The 25,328-nt window shown below is 43.0% G+C and overlaps 3 protein-coding genes across 5 annotated transcripts in view; 2 read left to right on the forward strand and 1 right to left on the reverse strand.

Moving 5' to 3' along the window:
* The window catches only part of LOC115177337 (histone-lysine N-methyltransferase 2A), an 80,919-nt gene extending 72,801 nt beyond the window's left edge, over positions 1–8,118 (forward strand). For all 3 annotated transcript variants that reach the window (XM_029738028.1, XM_029738029.1, XM_029738030.1), the window contains 4 exons: positions 4,552–4,659; positions 5,195–5,278; positions 7,344–7,473; positions 7,661–8,118. In XM_029738028.1, coding sequence (XP_029593888.1) covers positions 4,552–4,659; positions 5,195–5,278; positions 7,344–7,473; positions 7,661–7,936 — 598 coding nt within the window. In that variant the 3' untranslated portion in view covers positions 7,937–8,118. The remainder of the gene's footprint in view (positions 1–4,551; positions 4,660–5,194; positions 5,279–7,343; positions 7,474–7,660) is intronic.
* Positions 8,119–10,915: 2,797 nt separating this feature from the next.
* On the reverse strand, positions 10,916–15,164 carry LOC115177343 (IGF-like family receptor 1). The gene is made up of 7 exons (XM_029738040.1): positions 15,041–15,164; positions 14,725–14,917; positions 14,557–14,596; positions 14,186–14,294; positions 13,916–14,017; positions 13,629–13,736; positions 10,916–12,807 (listed from the first exon to the last, which is right to left on the reverse strand). Exons 1-7 carry the CDS (start codon positions 15,147–15,149, stop codon positions 12,485–12,487), a joined length of 984 nt encoding a protein of 327 aa, XP_029593900.1. The 5' UTR covers positions 15,150–15,164; the 3' UTR covers positions 10,916–12,484.
* Positions 15,165–22,145: 6,981 nt separating this feature from the next.
* Positions 22,146–25,077, forward strand: LOC115177348 (histone-lysine N-methyltransferase 2B-like). Its single transcript, XM_029738046.1, has 5 exons — positions 22,146–22,323; positions 22,422–22,539; positions 22,663–22,741; positions 22,842–23,002; positions 24,918–25,077. Exons 1-5 carry the CDS (start codon positions 22,240–22,242, stop codon positions 25,013–25,015), a joined length of 540 nt encoding a protein of 179 aa, XP_029593906.1. The 5' UTR covers positions 22,146–22,239; the 3' UTR covers positions 25,016–25,077.
* Positions 25,078–25,328: the final 251 nt, after the last annotated feature.

Raw genomic sequence — 25,328 nt, forward strand, 5'->3', positions numbered from 1 at the left:
ACTTTGCTACCATGTGGGTTTTAGCTTGCTTGAGCCTGCTAACTGAGTGTTAGTTCACCTGTTTCTATACATGTTTCATTTTAAAACATTTATCTTACAAAGGAGTTGTTTAATCTAACTATTTAACTGTACATGGAATTGTATTTAGTTTTTTTTTACTGTTTTTTTCTTCTAATCTTTACAGGAAAATGCCACGTGCAATATCTGACGTGTGGAGACATTTCACTGCAGCTAATGTAGAAGGAAAAGCTGTGTACAGTTGCAAATACTGTGCCAAATCATATGTGAGGAATGCAACAAAGATGAAAAATCATCTGGCCAAGTGCATAAAGTTCCCTCTGTGCTCACAGCAAGCAACCTTTGACAAAAGTCCCTCTACTTCTATTCGAGGTGAAAATGATGAGACACCCTATCGATAGCAACAGCTCATGGTCCACCTGGAATCAGAAGTTTTTTTTTACTCAGTGGAGGAACGTAGTCAGAGAAATGCTGATGAATGTCTTGTTCGAGCTGTGTATGCAACTGATTCACCTCTGATGCTCACAGGCAATGTGTATTGGAAGAGATTTCTGAATGTTTTTTGCCCAGCATACACCCCTCCAACCAGACATGCTTTATCTACTCATTTGCTGGATGCGGAGTTCAAGTGAAGGTCAAGCAAATCATAGAGAAAGCAGACTGTATTGCAATCATCTCTGATGGGTGGTTGAATGTTCGTGGGCAAGGAATAATTAACTACATCTCCACCCCTCAACCAGTATTCTACAAGAGCACAGACACATGGGACAACAGACACACTGGTCTCAACATTGCATATGATCTGAAGGCAGTCATCAATGACCTTGGACCACAGAAGGTATTTGCACCTGTGACAGACAATGCTGCAAACATGAAGGCTGCTTGGTCTAAAGTGGAGGAGTCTTACCCTCACATCACACCCATAGGCTGTGCTGCTCATGCATTGAATCTGCTCCTCAATGACATCATGGCACTGAAAACAATGGATACACTCTACAAGAGAGCCAAGGAAATGGTTAGGTATGTGAAGGGTCATCAAGTTATAGCAGCAATCTACCTCAACAAGCAAAGTGAGAAGAATAAGAGCACCACATCGAAGCTGCCCAGCAACACCCGTTGGGGTGGTGTTGTTGTCATATTTGACAGTCTCCTGGAGGGGAAGGAGTCTCTCCAAGAAATGGCCATATGGACAGCCCCATCAAGAGGATCCTCCTGGATGATGTATGCAAAAAAACATCAAACAAGTTCTCATTTACATCTGCGACCTGGCCAAGATAAAGCAAAGCAGTGCGACACAAACAACACAGAGTTACACATGGGATAAACAAACCTACTGTCAACACAATAGAAACATCTATATACAGTGTGTGCAAATGTAGTAAGATTAGTGAGGTAAAGCAATAAATGGGTCAAAGTGGCGAAATAAAGAAGGCTGCACAGTATTGTCTTTTATCGATGACGGTTACATCGTTTAGGACCTTGAGCATTGTTGAGGTGCATCCATGATCAGCTCGGAAACCAGATTGCATAGCGGAGAAGGTACGGTGGGATTCAAAATGGTCGGTGATCTGTTTGTTAACTTGGCTTTCGAAGACTTTAGAAAGGCAGGGTAGGATAGATATAGGCCTGTAACTGTTTGTATTTAGTTCTACAGTGTCTCCCCCTTTGAAGAGGGGGATGACCGCGGCAGCTTTCAATCTTTAGGGATCTCAGACGATACGAAAGAGAGGTGTAATAGGGGTTGCAACAATTGCGGCGGATAATTTTAGAAAGAGAGGGTCCAGATTGTCTAGCCCAGCTGATCTGTAGGGGTCCAAATCTTGCATCGCTTTCAGAACATCAGCTATCTGAATTTGGGTTAAGGAGAAATGGGGGAGGCTTGGGCAAGTTGCTGTGGGGGGTGCAGAGCTGTTGACCGGGGTAGGAGTTGGCAGGTGGAACGCATGGCCAGCCGTAGAAAAATGCTTATTGAAATTCTAGATTAACGTGTTTCCTAGCCTCAGTGCATTTGGCGGCTGGGAGGAGGTGCTCCTATTCTCCATGGACTTTAGTGTCCCAGAACTTTTTGGAGTTTGTGTTACAGGATGCAAATTTCTGTTTGAAAAAGTTAGCCTTTGCTTTCCTTAACTGCCTGTGTATATTGGTTCCTAACTTCCTTGAAAAGTTGTGTATCACAGGGGCTATATTATGCTAATGCAGCACGCCACAGGATGTTTTTGTGCTGGTCAAGGGCATTCAAGTTTGGAGTGAAGCAAGGGCTATATCTGTTCTTAGTTCAATTTTTTAATGGGGCATGCTTATTTAAGATGGTGAGGAAAGCACTTTTAAAGAATAACCAGGCATCCTCTATTGACGGAATGAGGTCAATATCCTTCCAGGTTCCCCAGGGATAGGTCGATTAGAAAGGCCTGCTCGCTGAAGTGTTTTAGGGAGCGTTTGACAGTGGTGAAGGGTGGTCGTTTGACCGTGGACCCATTACGGACGCAGGCAATGAGGCAGTGACTGTTGAGATCCTGGTTGAAGACAGCAGAGGTGTATTTAGAGGGCAGGTTGTTCAGGATGATATATATGAGGGTGCCCGTGTTTACAGATTTAGGGTTGTACCTGGTAGGTGCCTTGATAATTTGTGTGAGATTGACGGCATCTACCTTAGATTGTAGGACGGCCGGTATGTTAAGCATATCCCAGTTTAGGTCACCTAACATTACGAACTCTGAAGATAAATGGGGGGCAATTCATTCACATGATGTCCAGGGCACAGCTGGGGGCTGAGGGGGGTCTATAACAAGTGGCAACAGTGAGAGACTTATTTCTAGAAAGGTGGATTTTTAAAAGTAGAAGCTCGAACTGTTTGGGCACAGACCTAGATAGCATGACAGAACTCTGCAGACAGTGGATTGCAACTCCACTCCCTTTGGCAGTTCTATCTTGGCGGAAAATGTTGTAGTTGGGGATGGACATTTCAGAATTTTTGGTGGCCTTCCTAAGCCAGGATTCAGACATGGCTAGGACATCAGGATGGTATTAATATTAATTTGCATATACACTACTGTTCAAAGTTTTGTGGTCACTTTGAAATATCCTTGTTTTTGAAAGAAAAGCAAAAACAATTGGTCCATTAAAATAACATAACAATGTATTTCTGATCAATTTGAATGTTGTAAATGACTGTTGAATAGAAAGAGTGGGAGGCCCCAGTGCACAACTGAGCAAGAGGTCCTCTGCCTAGAAGGCCAGCATCCCGGAGTCGCCTCTTTACTGCTGACGTTGAGACTGGTGTTTTTCGGGTACTATTTATTGAAGCTGCCAGTTGAGGACTTGTGAGGCGTCTGTTTCTCAAACTAGAGACACTAATGTACTTGTCCTTTTGCTCAGTTGTGCACTGTTCTGTGAGGGGAGTAGTACACAGCGTTGTACCAGATCTTCAGTTTCTTGGCAATTTCTCACATGGAATAGCCATCATTTCTCAGAACAAGAATAGACTGACGAGTGTCAGAAGGAAGTTCTTTGTTTCTGGCCATTTTGAGCCTGTAATCGAACCCACAAATGCTGACGCTCCAGATACTCAGCTAGTCTAAAGGCCAGTTGTATTGCTTCTTTAATCAGAACAACAGTTCTCAGCTGTGCTAACATAATTGCAAAAGGGTTTTCTAATGATCAATTAGTCTTTTAAAATGATAAACTTGGATTAGCTAACACAACGTGCCATTGGAACACAGGAGTGATGGTTGCTGATAATGGGCCTCTTACGCCTATGTAGATATTCCATAAAAAATCAGCCGTTTCCACCTACAATAGTCATTTACTACATATTAACAATGTCTACACTGTATTTCTAATCAATTTGATGTTATTTTAATGGACAAGCACATTTTTTCTTTAAAAAGCAAGGACATTTCTAAGTGACCCCAAACTTTTGAACGGTAGTGTATTTCCGTTAATAACCATATATTCCCATTAATTCCCATGGAAAGTTTCCACCTCTGAATATTCCCCAAAATGTGCAACCCTAATCATTAGTCATAGTTTGGAAGACGTTTAATAAATACAAATGTATTCATTTGGACATTTCTGAGAATTGGTAAATCACCACAAGTGTAATGGTGGGAACCGGCATTATTTTGTCCTGACCTTGCAGTTGGTCAACCCATACCACTGTCTAGCAAATGTCTAGAGAATCTGGGTTTTTCCGTCTGTAGGTGGTTTTCAACTTCAGTGAAAGCTAGTCTCTCTGTGTGGAGTATTGGTGAAATGTCTGTTTTGAATGTAGACAGCTGTCAGGTTTAGAGGAACAAAGGATGTCTGTGGTTGTTGTGTTTCGATGTGAGTCATCTCCAACTCCACAGTCGGAGTAAGCTGGAAATAAGACCTGTATGATGTCTATGCTGCTCCCTTCATTAACATATGAAGAGTGTGTGGGTGATGTCCACATCCCAAATTCTACACCAGTGCTGGGCAAAAAATAACTATGATAAAGAAAGTCTGCATACTGTAAAATTTAACATAACGCCTTGTTCCTGTCTTCTCTTACAGGAAGTCCACCTTCGACATGTTCAACTTCCTGGCTTCCCAGCACCGCCAGCTCCCTGACATCAACCCCTACGATGAGGAGGAGGATGAAGTCCCACTCAAATCCACAAGGTCAGATTACAGAGTTATTGTATGCTGGCCATCGCAAAGGAAGCTAGCTAAATGCTAACATCTTAAAAAAGGAAACTTTGGCTTAAATACTGCAGTAGCTAGTCCATGAAAGATCTTGTCCAGCGGAACATTCTTAGAACTTGTTGTACATGGCTGCAAATGTTGTTCCTTTGAAAAACAACTTTCACATCAACAAATGATCCATTTATAAGTTGGTAGACATATCAATGTATTCGTTCGGTCTGATGAGTAACAAAGGAGCCAGCTGTACAACTACAGGTTTACACAATCGTTTTCAAAGCTGTGACTAATTCACTATTGAAATGTTGTCCATTCCTGTATTTGTAACTCCCCTAAAGTGATCTTTATGGTTGGACTAAACCATTCCGTCATTTCTGCAACTATTTCCCCCAAACAATAAATGTTACAAATGTGTTCTACCCTCTTGTGTCTTAGAGTCTCTAGTGACTCTTTTCCAAGAGTTCAACGTGAAAGGTCAGAAGCTCATCTTCTCTGCTTATGCCTTTTCTCCTAGACGTGCCACTAGCTTGGAGCTCCCCATGGCCATGCGCTTCAGACATCTGGAGAGGACATCTAAGGAGGCTGTAGGCGTGTACAGGTCAGCACACATCTAGTCCTGGTCAAAGCCAATACTATGGACAGAGCCTGTGGCTATGATCATGATTCTGGGCTAAAGAGCTCATGCGTTTCTCAGTGGGGTGCAAACTGACCCCACAATAGGTCATTTACCGTCTGTCTGGACAGGAAGCAGTCACTGTGGTTCTCTACAGCAGGTATTCCCAAACTGGGGTACAGGGGTATGCCAAATAAAAATGTGGTTCCCTTTTCTGCCCCACATTTTCAAACAGTCCATTTATATTTTTGAACGGGGCTATACATTTGGGTAAGGTTTTTTTTGTCGCCTGAGTAGCCTCGTTTCACTGCCAAAAATAAAATGAAACCATCTAGTGTTCTGTAAAATAACAACACAATGTCAAATACAGGTAGCCTAGTGAAATGATTAACATCCAATCACATTAACCATTACTTTCTCACGGGAATTCCACTAACGGTCCGTATGTAGCCAAACGTAGCTGCTGCTCATGTTGTTATCTGTACTGATGGCGCAAAAGCCATGACAGGGAGACACAGTGGAGTGATAACACGCGTGCCAGCAGTTGCTCATTGCAGCGTCCACCGAGAGGCTCTTGCTGCCAAGGGAATGCCTGACAGCTTGAAGACGTTTTGGACACTACCGTGAAAATGGTGAACTTTGTTAAAGCAAGGCCCCTGAACTCTTGTGTATTTTCTGCACTATGCAATGATATGGGCAGCGACCAAGTAACACTTTTACAACATGCAGAAGTGCGCTGGTTATCAAGGGGAAAAGTATTGACACGAGCTTAATGTTTTCTTTACTGACCATAATTTTCACTTGTCTGACCGCTTGCATGATGACGAGTTTCGCACACGACTGGCCTATCTGGGAAATGTTTTTTCTCGCCTGAATGATCTGAATCTAGGATTACAGGGACTCTCTGCGACTATATTCAATGTGCTGGACAAAATTGAGGCTATGATAAAGAAGTTGGAGCTCTTCTCTGTCTGCATTAACAAGGACAACACACAGATCTTTCCATCATTTTATGATTTTTTTGTGTGCGAATGAACTCAAGCTTACGGACAATGTCAAATGTGATATAGCGAAGCATCTGAGTCAGTTGGGTGTGCAATTACGAAGGTACTTTCCCAAAACTGATGACACAAATACCTGGATTTGTTATCCCTTTCATGCCCTGCCTCCAGTCCACTTACCAATATCTGAACAAGAGAGCCTCATCAAAATTGCAACAAGCGGTTCTGTGTAAATTTAATTTAATCAGAAGCCACTGCCAGATTTCTGGATTGGGCTGCACTCAGAGTATCCTGCCTTGGCAAACCACGCTGTTAAGACACTGATGCCCTTTGCAACCACGTACCTATGTGAGAGTGGATTCTCGGCCCTCACTAGCATGAACTAAATACAGGCAGAGACTGTGGGAAATGATTGAGACTCTCTCCAATACAACCCAAGATTGCAGAGTTATGTGCATCCTTTCAAGCACACCCTTCTCATTAACCTGTGGTGAGGTATTCACCATTTTTGATGAACAAATAAGGTTTTATATGCAAGATGGTTAAATAAAGAGAAATTATTTATTATTATTATTATTTGTGCCATGGTCCTATAAGAGCTCTTTGTCACTTACCACGAGCCGGGTTGTGACAAAAACTCACACTCATTCTTATGTTTAAAAAATGTATCGTATAGTGTGTGTGTGTGGCAGGCTTACAATGATTGCAAAAAACAACATCTGAGAGTGCTCTGACCCTGATGCTAGCGGGGGTACGCAGCTGGAGGTTGAATGTTTTGGAGGGGTACGGGACTATAGAAAGTTTGAGAACCACTGCTCTACAGCTATCACAGCAAACTAGGGACTGAGGCATGGTTTATATTTCCTGCTTCTCCCTTTCTTGCTATTCTGTTATTCTGCTGCAAAATGAGTAACATGAATTTCCATTGACTCAGGATCAAATAATAAAAAATAATAATGTGATCCATTGCATCCTTTTTATAGCCAAGGAGATTAGCTATGGAAACTGTTGTTCATACTTGAACCTCTTCTGACATCTCTCTGGTGTAGGTCTGCTATCCACGGCCGAGGTCTGTTCTGCAAGAGGAACATCGATGCTCAGGAGATGGTCATCGAGTATGCCGGCATCGTCATTCGCTCAGTGCTCACAGACAAGCGAGAGAAGTATTACGATGGCAAGGTGAGATCAATCAGTCCAGAGTGTGTTTGAGACGACATAAGCCCTATGGTTTGTCCCAAAAAGATCTTAGTTGGACTTTTTTTAAGTCCACTAATTGTGGGCTTGAATGAATAAATGTTATTGATACCAACATAGTTTAAGAAACACATATTAAGCCCCCTGTCTCTTTTCCCTCCTTCTTCCACAGGGTATCGGCTGCTACATGTTCCGTATCGATGACTTTGACGTGGTGGACGCCACCATGCACGGCAATGCGGCGCGCTTCATCAACCACTCGTGCGAGCCCAACTGCTACTCGCGCGTCATCAACGTGGAGGGTCAGAAGCACATCGTCATCTTCGCCCTGCGCAAGATCTACCGGGGCGAGGAGCTCACCTACGACTACAAGTTCCCCATCGAAGACCCAGCGAGCAAGCTCAACTGCAACTGCGGGGCCCGGAAATGCAGACGCTTCCTCAACTAGGGGCAGGACGTGGTACTGCCACAATCTCTGCAGGAGGAACAAGGCACAAGGGAAGGGGGTGAGAGCAGAGGCAACAGAGGAAGAGGTTAAAAGCCTTAAATTAAGGTTTTACTGGGTTGGGAGGAGAAAATACAGGAGAAGATGAGCCACTACGAAGAGACTGGGAGAGGAACCAGGGCCAGGAGATGGGGAGCAAGAGGGAAGAGGAGCACCACACAGGGACATGCATCCATAAGCTCACATTGGCTCCTGACCGATATGCACCTGCCAGAGGTTGGGCAAGTTTGCCACAGGAGAGAGCGGAAGTAGCTACCGCTATAGCGTGGGTTTTTTCTTGAGAACAGGAAACTGAACGCTGCAGACAACTTGTGGTTATGCTGGTTCTTTGTTGCATGAAGGTATTTTCCTTGACGCCATAACGTCAAGCACTTTCTGTTGAAATAAGGGTGGACCAGAAAAGCTAGACTTGGAGAGATTCCTCATCTTTTTTTGTCGGGGGGGGGCAAGGGGAGAGTTTTAATTTCGACACCCATAATCATGTTGGCTCCATCCTTTCTAGTCGATCCCTTAGCTATATCTCTATCTTTACTTGATCCTTTAATCATTGTTTTATTTATTTGAAATTATTTTTCACAGTGCTCATCATGCGTCAGGTTGTACATATTTGCTTTCCGTTGACTGTTCAGAGAACTATGGTGCTAGATATGATGGGCCGTAGGCTTTTTGGCTCCTAGGTCAGAGACCCTGCTAATAATACCTATTTTTCTATCCATTCTCCACTCCCCTCTCACACAGACCGGGGAAGGGACCTCCATTATGTTCAGTTAAATGGTTAGATAACGGTTAGTGTCACCCTTAAAGAGTTTGCTGCAGCTAAATCATATCTTTAAGAACTTTCCCTTCAACAGTTTTGTATGTAGCAAACACTACCCAATCCAAGAGTGACGAGTTTAGCTGGAAACCTCAGTGCGTCTTTTTTTATTTTAAAATATATTTTGTTACTATCATGACAAATGCTGATTACCTTTTTGCAATAATATTAGGCCTACTTCTTTGCTACAGTTGCACATCTTTAGTGAACTAACAAAATCCAGACTCCATATTTCTCAACATTCAGTTAACAAAGTACTGACTTCTCTCTGACATTCTCTGCAATCCACAAAGGGTGGAACACTGTCCATGTTACACCACTAAGAGATGTGTTATAAACTCTATATACCCGACTGTGTGGACTGACAGCACCCCTGTGCACTGGAGATCTCAAGCATAGCGTTAGGCCAGTACTGTATGTTGCTCAGTAGGATGGCTTTAAGAGAGAATCAAATCTTGGTGTAAAACCCAGATAGGGAGAGAATGCACTCAGCACATTAACGTTTGCTGTCATACAACGCTGTCAGTCAGTTCAGTCAGACATATTAGGACATCAAATGTACACACTCTTGTTCACATCTTTACAATAAGAGATTGCTTGAGCTCTAGAATAGTTATTTATTCATGTTTCTGTTCAGATTTTGGACTGGTGAAACTAGCTGTGCTTTGTATAAATGGTGGTCTAGTGGAAAATCTTCCTCCCCTCGTTTCCTCTTTTTGTTTACTTTGTTACTTCTTTCTCTTATTTGAACCTTGATGTTTGAGGACAGTTGTGTATTACATTTCAGCCTTTACACAAGACATTGTTCTAAAGCAGGTATTTTTGAATTGTTTTTGATTGTATTTCTTTGTTCTGGTAGAATTTTCATGGAGAAAGTACAGCAGGCCTTAGTATCGGCAGGGCTTATAACAGGAGGATATCAAGCATTCGAGTCCACGCTGTTCTTCCCATCTGCGTGCTACAGAGAACCCTTCAAGCTAGAGATAATAATCTAAAGGAAATGAGCACTGTCCTTTTGGAATTTATTACCCAGTAAGGAAAAGCTTAAGCCCACCAGCCTGCGCGACCAATCAGTGAGATGGAGCCTGTATTCCCATGTGTCAATCATCTAACACCCTTAGAGTTTGCCAATAACAGGATGAATCTGTTTTTCAGGGATACGGCTATCCTTAACCATGCTTCCTTTTCCGTTTAAAACCAGATGTGGGAACACCGCTCAGAGCAGAAAGTTTCTCTATGCCCACTCCACTCCCCAACCTCTTGCCAGGATTCTACCTCAGTTGTTCTGACAGAAAGAATACTAATGCAAAAAAGAGGATGAAGACAATATAAGAGTAACTTGGTTTTAATGTCCTGCAGAGCTGGCATGTGTGTTCGATGAAACATGCAAAGCACTCGTTGGAAACCTGAAGTTACCATGACGATCTCTCCCAGGAATGGTTCAGAAAGCTGTATGTTCTATATGGTAGGGTTATTAAGTATAACAAAGTGTTAAAGACATGAAAATGTGTGAACTTGTCTTTGTTACCTTGTACAAATTAACCCTGAGTTTGTAAATAATTGTATACATATTTCTAAACCCGTTTAATTTTTCTATGCACTTTTTTTATTTATAATGTTATTTGCTTAATAAAGATGTTAAGATGTTTGAACAAATTGGACTTGATCATTTGAAAATTGAATTAAACAAACGCTAATATGACATTTATATAACATGCCATGTATAAATACAGCAATATCATTGGTTGGTGATATTACGTTTGACATAAGATGATAATGATTGTGAGGGCCAGGTTGGGAACTTAACACTTGTTCTGAGCACCTGAGATTTACTGCCATCTGAAACGCATCAAACCAGTTTCCTTGATCTTCTGATTTTGTGTGAGGATAATGTTCTATATACTGATCTTTACAGGAAGCCTATTGATCGTAACAGTTTGAGGGCTGATAGCTGTCACCCGCTTCCCATGAAATACAGTTTGCCCTACAGACAATTCTGTCGAATCAAAAACAATCAGATTGACAGAAATATGGCTGAGATGCAAAGAAAATTCAAGGAGAGGGGGTACAAAAATCCAAAACCATTTCTTACACAGGGACACTCAATCTTAAATGAATAATTGTTTATTTGTCAGCGTGCTGGAGAGGTTCCAACCAACTCAATGCACTATAGTACACATGTCTGTCAGAAAAACTCTGCCGGGGCAGTCCCAACCGTTGACTTATATACGGCTATACACAGACAAATTATATTTGCATGATTTGGCATAATTAATTAATCATTACTGTTTTGTTTCATCCATGTGACCGACCAATACTGTTTCATAACGTGACAGACCAACAACTCACGAGGCTTCTTTCTCTAAGCTGATACCTTGAAACTGAGATCTTTCGTTTGTTCTCAAAACACGGTCTGGGCCTACTGCCAAATTGCAGCTACTCATAAGTGTGATTTGTACAGTCAGCCACTTGCATGAACACAGAAATAGGTGTATAGAACACAGAAATTAGATAAGAATGGCACAAACATTAAAATGTCCCTTAATCTCTTTCAAGGACAGTCTGCAAAAAGAAGCATTCTTGCATCCTCACTACCCCTCATTTAAAGTGCTCTGAACAAATTAAGGGAATCGTTCACAAACATTACCACATTCTACAATCCGATGACAGTATCGGTAATGTGTTTTCTGACCCTCCCTTAGTGGTATTTTCACGGGGCAGAAATCTCTGATCAGTTGGTAAACTGATTTACCACCCCAAAATACTCCTGCACAATGTCTATTTGCACCTCTACTGGATGGAAACTACAAGTGTAACAGCTGCGCTCAATACAATGTCACTTACAAATGTAGATCCTTTAAACACCCCCAAACAGGGAAACAGATCCCAATCAAAGGTGTTATCACATGCTCTACTAAGGCAGTTATTTATCATAGAACTTGTCCGTGTGGTAAAAATGAACACTCGATTTCGTCCCTACGTTATATCGGCATCAAACACGTCACCCTCCCTAGGAGAGGGGATGACCTTGACAATTTGTTAAAACGAGAGGCTGCCTGGATCTTTACTTTAAAGACCCTTGCTCCCCTTGGTCTCAACGTAGACTTTGATCTGAAGCCATTACTGTGATCTTGCTATTCATTATAAATGTTTGTAGGCCTATGTAGCAAAATGTTATCTATGATTGTATGCTATCCATTCATGTTTTTTGTATGTTCTATTTATATCTGAAAATGAACCAATGATATCAAGCCACACCCGGTCATGATTACAGACACCTGTGTGTGTCCTTCGACACAATATAAACTCGTCACCCCACAGTGTTTGTCATTATAACCTGATGAAGACAGCTTGTCTGTCAAAACGTTGGTTATTAGGTTAGTATATTCTTGCATCGGAGCTCCTAGAGTGTGCAGCTCTTCTTTTTCAGGACACCGGGGTTAACATCCCTGCTTTAAGTGATAAGTGCCATGTTATCGCAGTTAAATATCTTACTTGATCCCTAATGCAAAAGAACAGTGTTCCCAATCACTGCCTTGGGGCTTTGGGGTCCCCAAGAAAAGCATGCCTCCTTCTGGCCCTCCTGTTATATCTCAGTGCCTTGGCAGGGGGTAGAGACTTGCGGTTGTATCTGGATGGAGCCATCTCTTCCAGACCCAACACAGAACACACCCAGACTAGAACACCTTAAGCAAGCTGAGCTTGGTGAGCACCGCCACTGCGTCGTTCCGGTCCATCTCTCTCAGCAACCTGGCCAGGTGTCCTACAGTCCACTCTGGGTGCTTGGTGGTGACCCCCTCCAGCACGGCCCTCAAGGGGCTCTTGCTCTCCCTCAGGGAGTAGGTGTAGGTAATCCAGGTGGCGGGGAATGAGCAGCGAGATGCTAGGTGGCTGGTGTTCTTCACCCCAGGGCTCTCCGGGTCCAGCAGGATCACAAGCTCCTCTAGAACATCCAGGTTGTCCAGAACCATCTGCAGTGGTGCAGACTGGAGGTCAGGACCTGGTGAGACGAGGGGAAATATCACTAAAGTTGAGTGACGTGTCTGTAATGCTGACTTGTGTCAATCCAGAGCCAAATACGTAAATCAAGTATTAATGGGTCGTTTCACGAAATGAGTCCCTTTTGGGTAGTATAACTGTGTGGTGAAAAGCCTGATTTCACCTCATTTTAACATTCTGTCATGAAGAGCACACGGTCAACTTAATCAAAAACACGATTTCCCATCTCAAGAGGTTAAATAAAATAATGACTATATTAAGTGCCAAATAAAGTTACAGGGTTGACTAACATGGTTGACGATGTTTGACAGGGTGAATGGAAGCTTGTGTGCAACCAGGAGGGGCAAATGAATGTAAATTGTTGGGTAACAGGGTTGACGTGTTCTGCTTGACCCACTCAGCTTTCCACCACAAAACACCAGAAGATTGACAGTAGAACCAGCTCACCTGCTTTTACACTATGATTTGACTATTAGATGTTCAATGTTTCTTTTGAAATAATTATTTAAAAAGGAACAGTTAAACGTCTTTTCAGTCTTCATTGAATTATCCGTGTGGTCTACATTAAAGGGCACTTCATTTAATATAACAGGCTTTTAAAATTAAATATGGGGCACAATTTCTACTTAAAATATAAAAGATAGACAAAAATGGACCCATTTCGTTGAACCAGCCAAATGACATTGGAGATTTGTGCTGAAATTCAAGTTGCGTGCTAAAGCCTTTTTGCAACTTATGGAAGAGTAGTGATGTAGAGGTACTAGTAATACCAATGAATAACAGACTGGTAGTAGCTCTTAGTAATAGCACTTGATAACTCACTCAAAATGTCCTCTAGGCTCCTGGTCTCTGACTGTAGCAGAGCAACCTCTTCATTGACAGCTGCTGTTGTCTTACTGCTCCGTGACCGTTGGTGGGTATTTTCCTTATCTGTGTCAAACCACAACCATTCAAACATAGGACAGGAAATAAGTGCTTTTTACACAGAGTAAGGTAAGTGGAAGAGTTAAAGCGGTTTTAAGCAAACGTGTCAAACCAGTTGGTCTGCGTTAATTAAGCATGACAGTTTGACATTTTTTAATCTCCCTAGTGCTCATCACCCTGCTCACCTCTGAAGCAAAAAGCTCTTGATGTTCTCCTTCTCTTCTTAATATAGATGAATAAGAGAAATGCAAGTGCAGAGAAAACCAAGATGACAGTAAGCACTATCCCTGAAAGAACACAGGAGTGTGACAATGAGCAGTTAGACATGTTCAGCAGTATCCTAACAAAGCAGTTTAGTCATCTTTTTGAATGGTGAAGGACTGGTATTATCAAACTCAGTACCTTTTAAATGACTTCTAAAATGGCTCATATTTGGGGGTTGGGTTGGAACTTACATGCAGTTGCAGAATAACCATGTAATCCTAGACCAATGTGTTTGGCTGTGGTGAGACTAGATGATGACACTTGGTCCCTTAACGTTGTTGACCGTTGGACCTGTTGAGTCTGAAATTGATGTGAAGTTAACTCTGTTATTCCTGATTGAATAACTTTGTTTTGTTTGCTCAGTGCCCTATTGGGAAGACATTGACCAAAATCGAAAACATTTGTGAATAAATAGCCTCACTGTGACACTGTTATTGATGTAGTTTAGGTCTATAGAAGAATAACAGCCATGATCAATTTGAGAGGGGTCTTCACAAAACTACCACATAAATGCTCTTAATTAAATAGCATCATCAGCTTCATCATCATAGATGAAACTCACCGTGGTACTCAGGGCTCCTTTCCAACAGCCTGTCTGGTCCCTAGACATAGGGTTTACAGTGTTACTCAAACAGAGCACCCACAGTTTCAGCACCAGATAGGAAAAGAAAGGATGGCCATTTGTTTTATATCAAGATTTGAAGCTATACCAGAAAGAATTTGCGCTCACCTCGCTACGCAGCATTGCGTGTCTGTCGTTGTGTTGCATTCCGACAGCTTTTGATGATTTGGAGCGCAGCGAAAACAGGGTTGGCATTTCACGAAGCTCCCGTTATTGAAGCTCTGGGCGGCACACGGTCGATACGGTGCTTCCGATCTTCCCCCATCATCATGCCTGCCACAGTTTGGACTAAATTCGTACCCTGATCGAAAATAAGATTTGTTTGTAGACCACAAGTGCGCGCTGTGCATGGAAAAAAACATAACGTAGCAACATCGAAACTTGATTTAAAATAAAGACAATCGTTGCAGCGTGTCGAGCTCACCTGGTAGAATCGGATGCTGTGAATGTTTATGACACGGCACACATGTTTTACTCAACTCATCCCAAAATGTATTCAAGTCATCAGAGCAATTCTCAGAATAGTGGCCCATTTCGTTCTAGAATAGAGTTGGCTACAGTGCTGTTTGCTAGTAAAATAAAACTTGTCGAAGGCAGGGTATCATCAAGCTGCCCACTCAAGAAAAACTAACCAGTGCCTGCAACCTGGTTCAGGTTATCAGTCAACCTACCAGGGTAGGTGCAAACAGCACAGGAATTAAATCATCAACGTGTATTGATCACATCTTTACTAATACTGCAGAAATTTGCTTTAAAGCAGTATCCAAATCCATAGGAGTGATCACAATAGAATAGCCATATCTAGGAATACCAAAGGCTGGGCCTGATATAGTGTATGAGGTCATACAAGAATTTGTGTAGTGATTCATATGTTGATGATGTAAAGCATATTTGCTGGTTTATGGTGTGTAATGAGGAGCAACCAGACGCTGCACTTGATACATTTATGAAATTGCTTGTTCCTAATAAGCACGCACCCATTAAGAAAAAGACTGTAAAAACTGTCAAATCTCCTTGGATTGATGAGGAATTGAGAAATTGTATAATTGAGAGGGGGGAGGCAAAAGGTATGGCAAATAATTCTGGCAGCCCAAGTGATTGGCAAACATACTACAAATGTAAAAAATAATGTGACTAAACTAAATACAAATAAACTATGCTATGCTATGGTGCTATAAGCTGGACGAAACCCAAAGTGCAAAATAATAAAGTACTCAGGAAAATGTACTAGTGATTCCTCTCAGGAAAACAAGCAACATATACAATGACCAACAAAGACAAACGACAGGGGGAATATATATATACCTGAGCTGGACAGAAGGGGGCACCAAAGTGAATGCTAGTGTGACAGTAACACCCCCCCCCCCCCCCCCCCCCCCCCCCAGGAGCTGCTCCAGCGGGGCGCCGCCGACCTTGGGGACGACCCCGGAGACGTGGTGCGGGTCGGTTGGGACAACGCCTGTGGAAGTCCCAAATGAGAGAACGGTCCAGTATGTCCCACGTGACAAAGTCCACGGAAAGATGGGACCAGGGTCATGGGGAACCCGGCAGCAGGTGGATTTTGCCATAGGGGAGGTGTCTCTGTGTCTTGCTCGGGTAAGGAGGTGGTGCAGGAAGAGACGTATACCCGGACATCCTGGGCCAAGGTGGGTAACCAAAACTTGGTGGAGAGACGGTCGATAGTACGGGCTATACCCGGGTACCCCGACACAGGTGCTGTGTGTGCCAAGGCGAGGAGACGGTCCCGCACATCAGAGGTGACGTAGATATACGCCCCTCGGGACAGTGGGCAGGTGAGGACTCCTGTCGCAGGGCTCTATGGATGGTAGCTATGTTGACTATGACATTAATATGGTGACAATGATGTAGGCTGTGTGTAGCGGTTATGATATGAAGGTTTGGCTTGGAAAGGTTTTTTCACCTGGTCACAAAAAGCTGATGTGTTGTCCACTGAAGTCCATAAGCGAAGGGGAAAAAGGTGTGAGGAGGAGAGCGCATTGATGCGAGAAGGAATTATACAACAATCAAAGGGATCATGCTGTTTGTATGTGGCTGCTATGAAAGTGAACTGTATTTGCATGTGATCAGGGGTGTATTCATTCCACTGATTCTGTTGAAACGTTTCTTAAATGGAAAAACAGAACAAAACGGGGATAAACATACCTGAATTTGTCCAATTTTAAACTCTCATTTGCAACTGTTGGACTAATGATTACAGCTTTGATCAGCTAGATCAGCTAGCGGTAGTGAATGTGTCAATGTCTGTCACCTTGATTACTCAAATTTCTCTTAACCTGTGCACCTACTGTAAGATGTAAACTTCCATTCATAGGCTAAGTTGTGTCAACCTCATTATGGGTATAGAGAACATTTTAGTATCTTGCACTAGCCTAAAACTATCGATGTTACATTGAGCGGGGTGAATGGAATATGAATGACAGTCATCAAACATGCTGTTCACTGACCGCCATTGTTTAAAAGTTGTGTAATGACAAATGTGTGTATTGGGTTCGCATGAATCCCAGGTATGATGTCTTGCTCATCCTGTGACCAACCAGACTAACAAACTATAGTTTTGGCAAGTCGGTTAGGACATCTACTTTGTGCATGACATAAGTAATTTTTCCAACAATTGTTTACAGACAGATTATTTCACTTTCACTTCACAGCTTGGGAAATTCCAGAAAATGACATCATAGTTTTGAAGCTTCTGATAGGCTAATTGACATCATTTGAGTCAATTGGAGGTGTAGCTGTGGATCTATTTCAAGGCCTACCTTCAAACTCAGTGCCTCTTTGCTTGAAATCATGGGGAAATCAAAAGAAATCAGCCAAGACCTCAGAAAAAAATAGTACACCTCCAAGTCTGGTTCATCCTTGGGAGCAATTTCCAAACGCCTGAAAGTACCACGTTAATCTGTACAAACAATAGTACGCAAGTATAAACACCATGGGACCATGCAGCCAGCCATCATACCTGCTCTCTCCTAGAGATGAACATACTTTGGTGCGAAAAGTGCAAATCAATCCCAGAACAACAGCAAAGGACATTGTGAAGATGCTGGAGGAAACAGGTACAAAAGTATCTATATCCACAGTAAAACGAGTCCTATATCGACGTAACCTGAAAGGTCGCTCAGTAAGGAAGAAGCCACTGCTCCAAAACCATCATAAAAAAGCCAGACTACGGTTTGCAACTGCACATGGGGAAAAAGATTGTACTTTTTGGAGAAATGTCCTCTGGTCTGATGAAACAAAAATAGATCTGTTTGGCCATAATGACCATCGTTATGTTTGGAGGAAAAAGGGGGAGGCTTGTAAGCCAAAGAACACCATCCCAACCGTGAAGCACGGGGGTGGGAGCATCATGTTGTGGGGGTGGTATGCTGCAGGAGGGACTGGTGCACTTCACAAAATAGATGGCATCATGAGAGGGGAAATTATGTGGATATATTGAAGCAACATCTCAAAACATCAGTCAGGAAGTTAAAGCTTGGTTTCAAATGGGTCTTCCAAATAGACAATGACCCCAAGCATACTTCCAAAGTTGTGGCAAAATGGCTTAAGGACAACAAAGTCAAGGTATTGGAGTGGCCATCACAAAGCCCTGACCTCAATCCCATAGAAAATGTGTGGGCAGAACTGAAAAAGCATGTGCGAACAAGGAGGCCTACCATCCTGACTCAGTTTCACCAGCTCTGTCAGGAGGAATGGGCCAAAATTCACCCAACTTATTGTGGGAAGCTTGTGGAAGGCTACCCGAAACATTTGGCCCAAGTTAAACAATTTAAAGGCAATGCTACCAAATACTTATTGAGTGTATGTAAATTGTTGACCCACTGGGAATGTGATGAAAGAAATAAAAGCTGAAATAAATCATTTTCTATACTATTATTCTAACATTTCCCATTCATAAAATAAAGGGGTGATCCTAACTGACCTAAGACAGGGACTTTTTACTAGGATTAAATGTCAGGAATTGTGAAAAACTGAGTTTAAATGTATTTGGCTAAGGTGTATGTAAACTTCTGACTTCCAACTGTATGACCATGCCTCTGACTCTGCCAACAAGGTTTTGTTTGCTCGAGTCACAAAATAGTTCTGGAAGTGTACTGTTTCTCCTCTCTCTGGTCATCATGGGTGAACCAGTAATCTGTAAACAGCTTTTAATGAGCTCAGACTGCCTGGTTAAATGACCACCCACTGGGCATACTGGTTGTTTCAATTCAATTACGTTGACCCAACATGGAATAGACGGCAGTGCCCAGTGAGCTATAACCAGCTGCTCTGTAGATTCAGATCAACTTTATTATCCCATCAGGGAAAAATTAATTTGTTAATGTACTTAAAACAGAAACTACACAATTTAATTCATTTAAAATGCTATAGCTACACATTTAAAGTGAAAGTCCAATATACTGTATACTCAAGGGACCAACAATTAATGGCTGTTGGAATAAGAGTACACATATCTATCTGTTTTCATTTTCATTTGAAGAAGTCTTTGCCCTTGTCCGGCTGCTGCTGTGACTGAATTGAGTGAAAGGGATGAGTACTGTCCTGTAAAATGCTTTCAAGTTTTATGAGGATGAGATTTGTGTACAGGTTGTTGGCTGATTCTTGATCTAAACCAATTATCCTTCCCGCCACCTTAATCAAGCGCTGAAGCTTGACTTGGTCTTGCACTCGCATGTTACCAAAAACGCATATCAGACCAAAGGACAGCACACTCTGCAGGATAGATTTATAGAACATTTGCAAGATATGGCGGTCAACATTAAAATGGTTCAGTTTGCGGAAAATGTGGGATGCGTCAGAGGCTTGACAATCGTGTGCAGTATCTGTGAAACTACGCAACCTTGAGGGGCTCCCTTATTCACCATTCTAGATGTAGAGATGGCAGAGTTAAACTTCACTTGTTGAGTACGGTTCACAAGGAAACTAATTATCCACTTGATCAGTAGAGAGTTGACACCTAAATTCACCAGCTTATCCACCAGTAGGTGGGGTTGGATGGTGTTAAACATTCTACTAAAGTCAATTAATACAATTTTCACTAGGCTATTTGCCTTTACTAAATGTTCGTAGATATTGTTCAACATGACCAGTAACACATCAACACCCCTGGAAGCACGGTAGGCAAAATGGTTTGAGTCTAATTGGGATGAGAGACCAGAATTTGTTTTTTCATTATTTTTTCAATACATTTCATATTTACAGAGTTTAGGGCTACAGGGCGTAAATCGTTATTTTCTGTTGGCCTGTTGTTTTTAGCTATTGGGACAGTCAGTGATTTCTTCCATAAGTCTGGAACTATCCCACTGTTCAGTGACAGCTGGTCTGCGCATGCCTGAAGTGCCTTGCTGGTGACGCCGTCTGGACCATATGATTTTCGTGGGTTGACACGTTGAAAGTATTGCTTGACGTCATTCACAGAGATCTGTATATCAACAACTGGTATGCTGTCTATACTGTCCAAGGCCACTTTCTGCTGCGATGCAAAATCACACATCAAACCTACAATAGAAACTATTCAAATCATTTGCAAAAGCAATGTCATTTTCAACAGTCCTACATTGTCTGTTTGGTTTGAAGCCTGTGATTGTTTTCCTACTGTCCTTGTCTTTAAAGGTTTTCTAAGTTGTCTTTGTATGCTGTCTTGCACTTCATGATTTTGCTTTTGCATTGCCTCTAAATATTTTTCCTTTCGTCTTTACTGCCACCTGATTTAAACACTTGTTTTTTTCTGGTTGAGGAGCTATTTTAATTCCTGAGTTACCCATGGTTTATTATTGGGGAAGATGTTGATTTTCCTTTTGGGAATAACGAGATCTTCACACAAACAGAGGTAATCCGAGACGGTATCAGCTGCCTCTTCCAGGTCATCGGCGCTGTCCATCAGTCCCGCCCAGTCAGTCCTGGAGGGCTTCAGGAGTCCAGGTTTTAATTTCCACCTTTTTAGCCTTCTCTCGCTTTGTACATTGGGATGAGCTGAACCATATTATGATCCGAACCCCCAAGATTGGGTGGTGCTTTGGAAAAATATGCACCTGAGATCTTACCATAACAAAGGTCCAGACATGCTTCATTTTGGGTAGGACATGTAATGATACCTGGGATCTCATCACCTGCTGGTTATTTCAAGACCAAGTACTCAAAGGTTCCTGTGTTCTATAGTATATCAACAACCCCTGAGGTGCCTTATTGCTATTATAAACTGGCTACCAACGTAATTAGAGCATTCAAAATAAATGTTTTGTCATACTCATGGTATACGGTCTGATATACCATGGCTGTCAGCCAATCAGCATTCAGGGCTCGAACCAACCACTTTATAATTGTTGTTGACATGCTCTTGTGTTTATTTAGGTATTGAATGACTGGGAGTCACTCCCCTGCCATCAACCTTGTTCCCATATCTGGCACCTCACCTATAGTATGTTGACAAGGGCTAAAGAGGCCCCTAGTGCTGAGGCCAGGGGTTCCACAGGGACCATACAGGAGGGTCTACGGGGCTGGCAATCATCCATCACTAACCAGCCCAAAGCCACCATAATGGTCCAGACCAGAGCTCAAGGGGAGACCGTTCACGATCAGACTCACGTCATCAACGTGAGGGAATCAATGTTTACGTGGATGTTTATTAAATATTGATGAATGTTCTTATAACATGATTTGTTAATATTTTCTTATATATTTTCTGGAAAAGTAATTCCAATGATTTGTTTGCTCTAAAAGGAAAACAGAAAAGATAACAGGGATTTTATTTTATTACATTTTCTATATTGCAGTTTTCCAGATGAAAAAGGCATCCCCTGAGAAGGTGTGGAAAGTTTTAAAGTGTAAGTTCAGCAGAGCAGCATGAGACACAAAAAGGGAAACTAAATGTGAGCAAGAAAATAAACATTTATGGCCAGGATCTTGAAAAAGTGGCTTATGAATTGTGGCAGCCCAGCAGAGTCAGAGGTGAAACTCACAATAAAATAAGACAGCAGGAGACTGATGTGGTGCTCAAAACAAAGTAGTTCTTCAATAAAGGTTGGAGAGAACGTGAAGGGGAGAAATCCAACTGAAAGGCCCCTCAGGTAACGGGTGGGTCACTGTGTCCAGCGTGGCGGCACCTCGGACCGCCTGGGTTAATGAACAAAAGAGAGGGAGAGAGCAATGAGCCCGGGATTTCATTCCTTGCTCTCAACTTGCTCTGGGTGGCATGCTGCTGGGAATAGGTCCTCTTCTCCGGTTCTTCTGAAGACTCTGCCTGTCTGCCCGACCACCCGAGTGACTGCACTTCTACTTATACTAATTTGGGGTAATGAGGGACAGGTGGGACCAATTCCAGGTGCCAATTGGTTGCAGAACCTGGACTGGGTAATATTGGTGTTGAATTTGGTACCTGTGAGGCTTCCACTTTTTTTGTGAAGTGAATTCTTGTTTTTCCAGCTGCTGTAGTTTGTGTATCATTGTCCAATGTCCATCTCTCTCAAACTCATTATCCACCCCTATTCTCTCCTCCTGGACTGATCTAACCTGTCTCTCTTGTTTCCGCAGCGCTGTGAGCGCTGTAACCATACAGGTGCCACAGTGGGCTGCTGTCTGACCTCCTGCCAGAGCAACTACCACTTCATGTGTGCCCGCTCCCGCAACTGTGTATTCCAGGACGACAAGAAGGTCTACTGCTACAAACACAGAGACCTCATCAGTGGCAAGGTAAAGTCCTGGGACTACTCAGCAGTGGGACTGTTGTTTTTTTGAAACATGTGAATCAGTTTCCTCACGCATGTGTACATTGTTCTTGTTCATTGCAGATCATCACTGGCCAAGGGTTTGAGGTGAATCGGAGAATGTACGTGGACTTTGATGGGATCAGTCTTCGCAGGAAGTTCTTGACCGGACTGGAGCCAGAAAACATCAATTTGATGATTGGTATATTTTCTCGACACATTACATTGTTATTTTTAGCTCATTGAGTACAGGAATCACAGTACAGTGGACACAGGACTGGTCATGGGTTTTTCTCATCTAATCATTGTTATTTTCTGAATTCGGGCTCTTTGCAGATTGAAAAGCTAGGTATTCTGACTGAGCTGTCTGCAAAGCAAGGAAAACTCTTCCCAGTGGGTTACCAGTAAGTAGCAGAAATTCATAATTAATAATGAATCAGAAATTGGCATGTTTAGACTTGTTTTTTTTATGACTTCCTTCCTTTCAACTCCTCCTCTCCGCAGGTGTTCTCGCTGGTACTGGAGCACGGTGAACCCACTGCGGCGTTGCAAATACACGTGTACGATCCGGGAGGTCCGACCGCCGGTCCCTGAGAAACCTGCTGAAGAGATGCCTGACAAGGGAGAGAATAGCACTATAGCACACAGCCTCTGCGCCCAGTCAGGTGAGAGTCCCGGTAACACAATACTGCATCAAACCCTCACTACTACACTGAACAAAAATATAAGCTCAACATGTAAAGATCATAGCAATTTTCCATACGCTCAAAAGCATATTTTGCAAAAATGTTGTGCCCAAATTTGTTTACATCCCTATTAGTGAGCATTTCTCCTTTGCCTAGATAATCGATTCACCTGACAGGTGTGGCATATCAAGAAGCTGATTAAACAGCATAATCATTACACAGGTGCACCTTGTGCTGGGGACAATAAAATGCCACTCTAAAATGTGCAGTTTTATCACACAACACAATACCACAGATGTCTCAAGTTTTGAGGGAGCATACAATTGGCATGCTGACTGCAGCAATGTCCGCTAGAGCTTATGTGGGCAAGCATAAGCTACAGATATCGAACACAAATGCATTTTATTGATGGCAATTTGAATGCACAGAGATACAATGACGCTATCTTGTGGCCCATTGTCATGCCATTCATCCACCTCCATCACCTCATGTTTCAGAATGATAATGCACGGCCCCATGTTGCAAGGATCTGTAAACAATACCTGGAAGAGGAAAATGGCCCAGTTCTTCCATGGCTTGTATACTCACCAGACATGTCACCCATTTGAGCGTGAGCCTTTTGGTCCTAGACTTGGTTCCAGTACCGCTTGCCGTGTGGTAGCAGAGAGAAGTCTATGACTTGGGTGACTGGAATCTTTGACAATTTTTGGGACTTTCCTCTGACACCACCTAGTATATAGGTCCTGGATGGCAGCAAGCTTGGCCCCAGTGATGTACTGGGCCGTACGCACTACCCTCTGTAGCGCCTTATGGTCAGATGCCGAGCAGTTGCCAAACCAGGCGGTGATACACCCGGTCAGGATGCTCTCGATGGTGCAGCTGTAGACCTTTTTGAGAATCTGGGGAGCCATGCCAAATCTTTTCAGTCTCCTGAGGGGGAAAAGGTGTTGTCGAGCACTCTTCACGACTGTCTTGGTGGGTTTGGACCATGATAGACCGTTGGTGATGTGGACACCAAGGAACTTGAATCTCTCGACCCGCTCCACTACAGCCCCGTCGATGTTAATGGGAGCCTGTTCGGCCCGCCTTTTCCTTTTGTCCACAATCGCCTCCTTTGTCTTGCTCACACTGAGGGAGAAGTTGTTGTCCTGGCACCACACTGCCAGGTCTCTCACCTCCTCCCTATAGGCTGTCTCATCGTTGTTGGTGATCAGGCCTACCACTGTTGTGTCCTCAGCAAACTTAATGATCAACTCTATGTGAAGGAGATGTGTTGCACTGCATGAGGAAAAAATAATGGTCACACCAGATACTCTACTGGTATTCTGATCCACGCCCCTATATTATTTTTAAGGTATCTGTGACCAAAATATGCATATCTGTATTCCCAGTAATGTGAAATCCATAGATTAGGGCCTAATGAATTTATTTAAATCTTTGATATTGTTGAACGTTGCGTTTTCTATTTTTGTTCAGTATAAAATATTAGTGTGAATGTGTGACTGTTGACTTTCTTACACTGCAAAGTGGATATTGGCAAGACTTAGATGTGGCATAGGAAACAGAGTTGTTGTTGCTTCACCTCTAGAATCTGATGCCCAAGAGGTTGAGGTGGCACATTCCTGACCCACTACTCCCAGCTTCTCAGCTCCACTAAACCTGACCAAGGGGCAAGGCCCAAAATCAGGAGACCAACTGGCGGTCTGTTCCGGGGACTGCCATCTGTTCCGTGGTTGGCTGATGTTGATTTCTAAAACATATCTGGGTTTAAAAAAATAAACTTTATTAGGACTCTTAATTGTCAGGTTTTGAGTGATTTATAGATATTACACAGAAAGCATTGATTGTTTGTGTCTGTTCAGTTGCCTTACTGCTATCTGTTTTTCCTCCACAGGAGCTACCAAGTCCAAACCCCACCACATGCTGACCATCAGTGACCTGGAGGAGACGCGCAGGCCCACGTCGCCACAGCCCCCACTCCCAAAATCGTAGGGACATGTCCTCCCCACCCCCTAGGCTGTCCAACTGAATCTGGACTAATCACCCTCCGCACTGGGGGCTCCATGCATCCCAAGGCCTCCGTACCCACCTCTCCGCTGTTTCCCCTCGGTGCTACTGATATCCTGCTGACCTCTCCCTCTGCCCGCCCTGTCGGAGGTCGAAGTGCTTCCTCTGCCCGATGCCCCGGGAACATGACTCACTCTACTTCAGGACTCTTTCCCCAGCCACCGTGGGAAGACAGTGTGGGCAGCTTCCCTTCCCCTTGCCTGTCCCTCTCCCCAACCGTCCAGCACTCTCCTAAACC

This window comes from Salmo trutta, chromosome 37 (assembly GCF_901001165.1).
Source record: "Salmo trutta chromosome 37, fSalTru1.1, whole genome shotgun sequence".
Classification (NCBI taxonomy): domain Eukaryota; kingdom Metazoa; phylum Chordata; class Actinopteri; order Salmoniformes; family Salmonidae; genus Salmo; species Salmo trutta.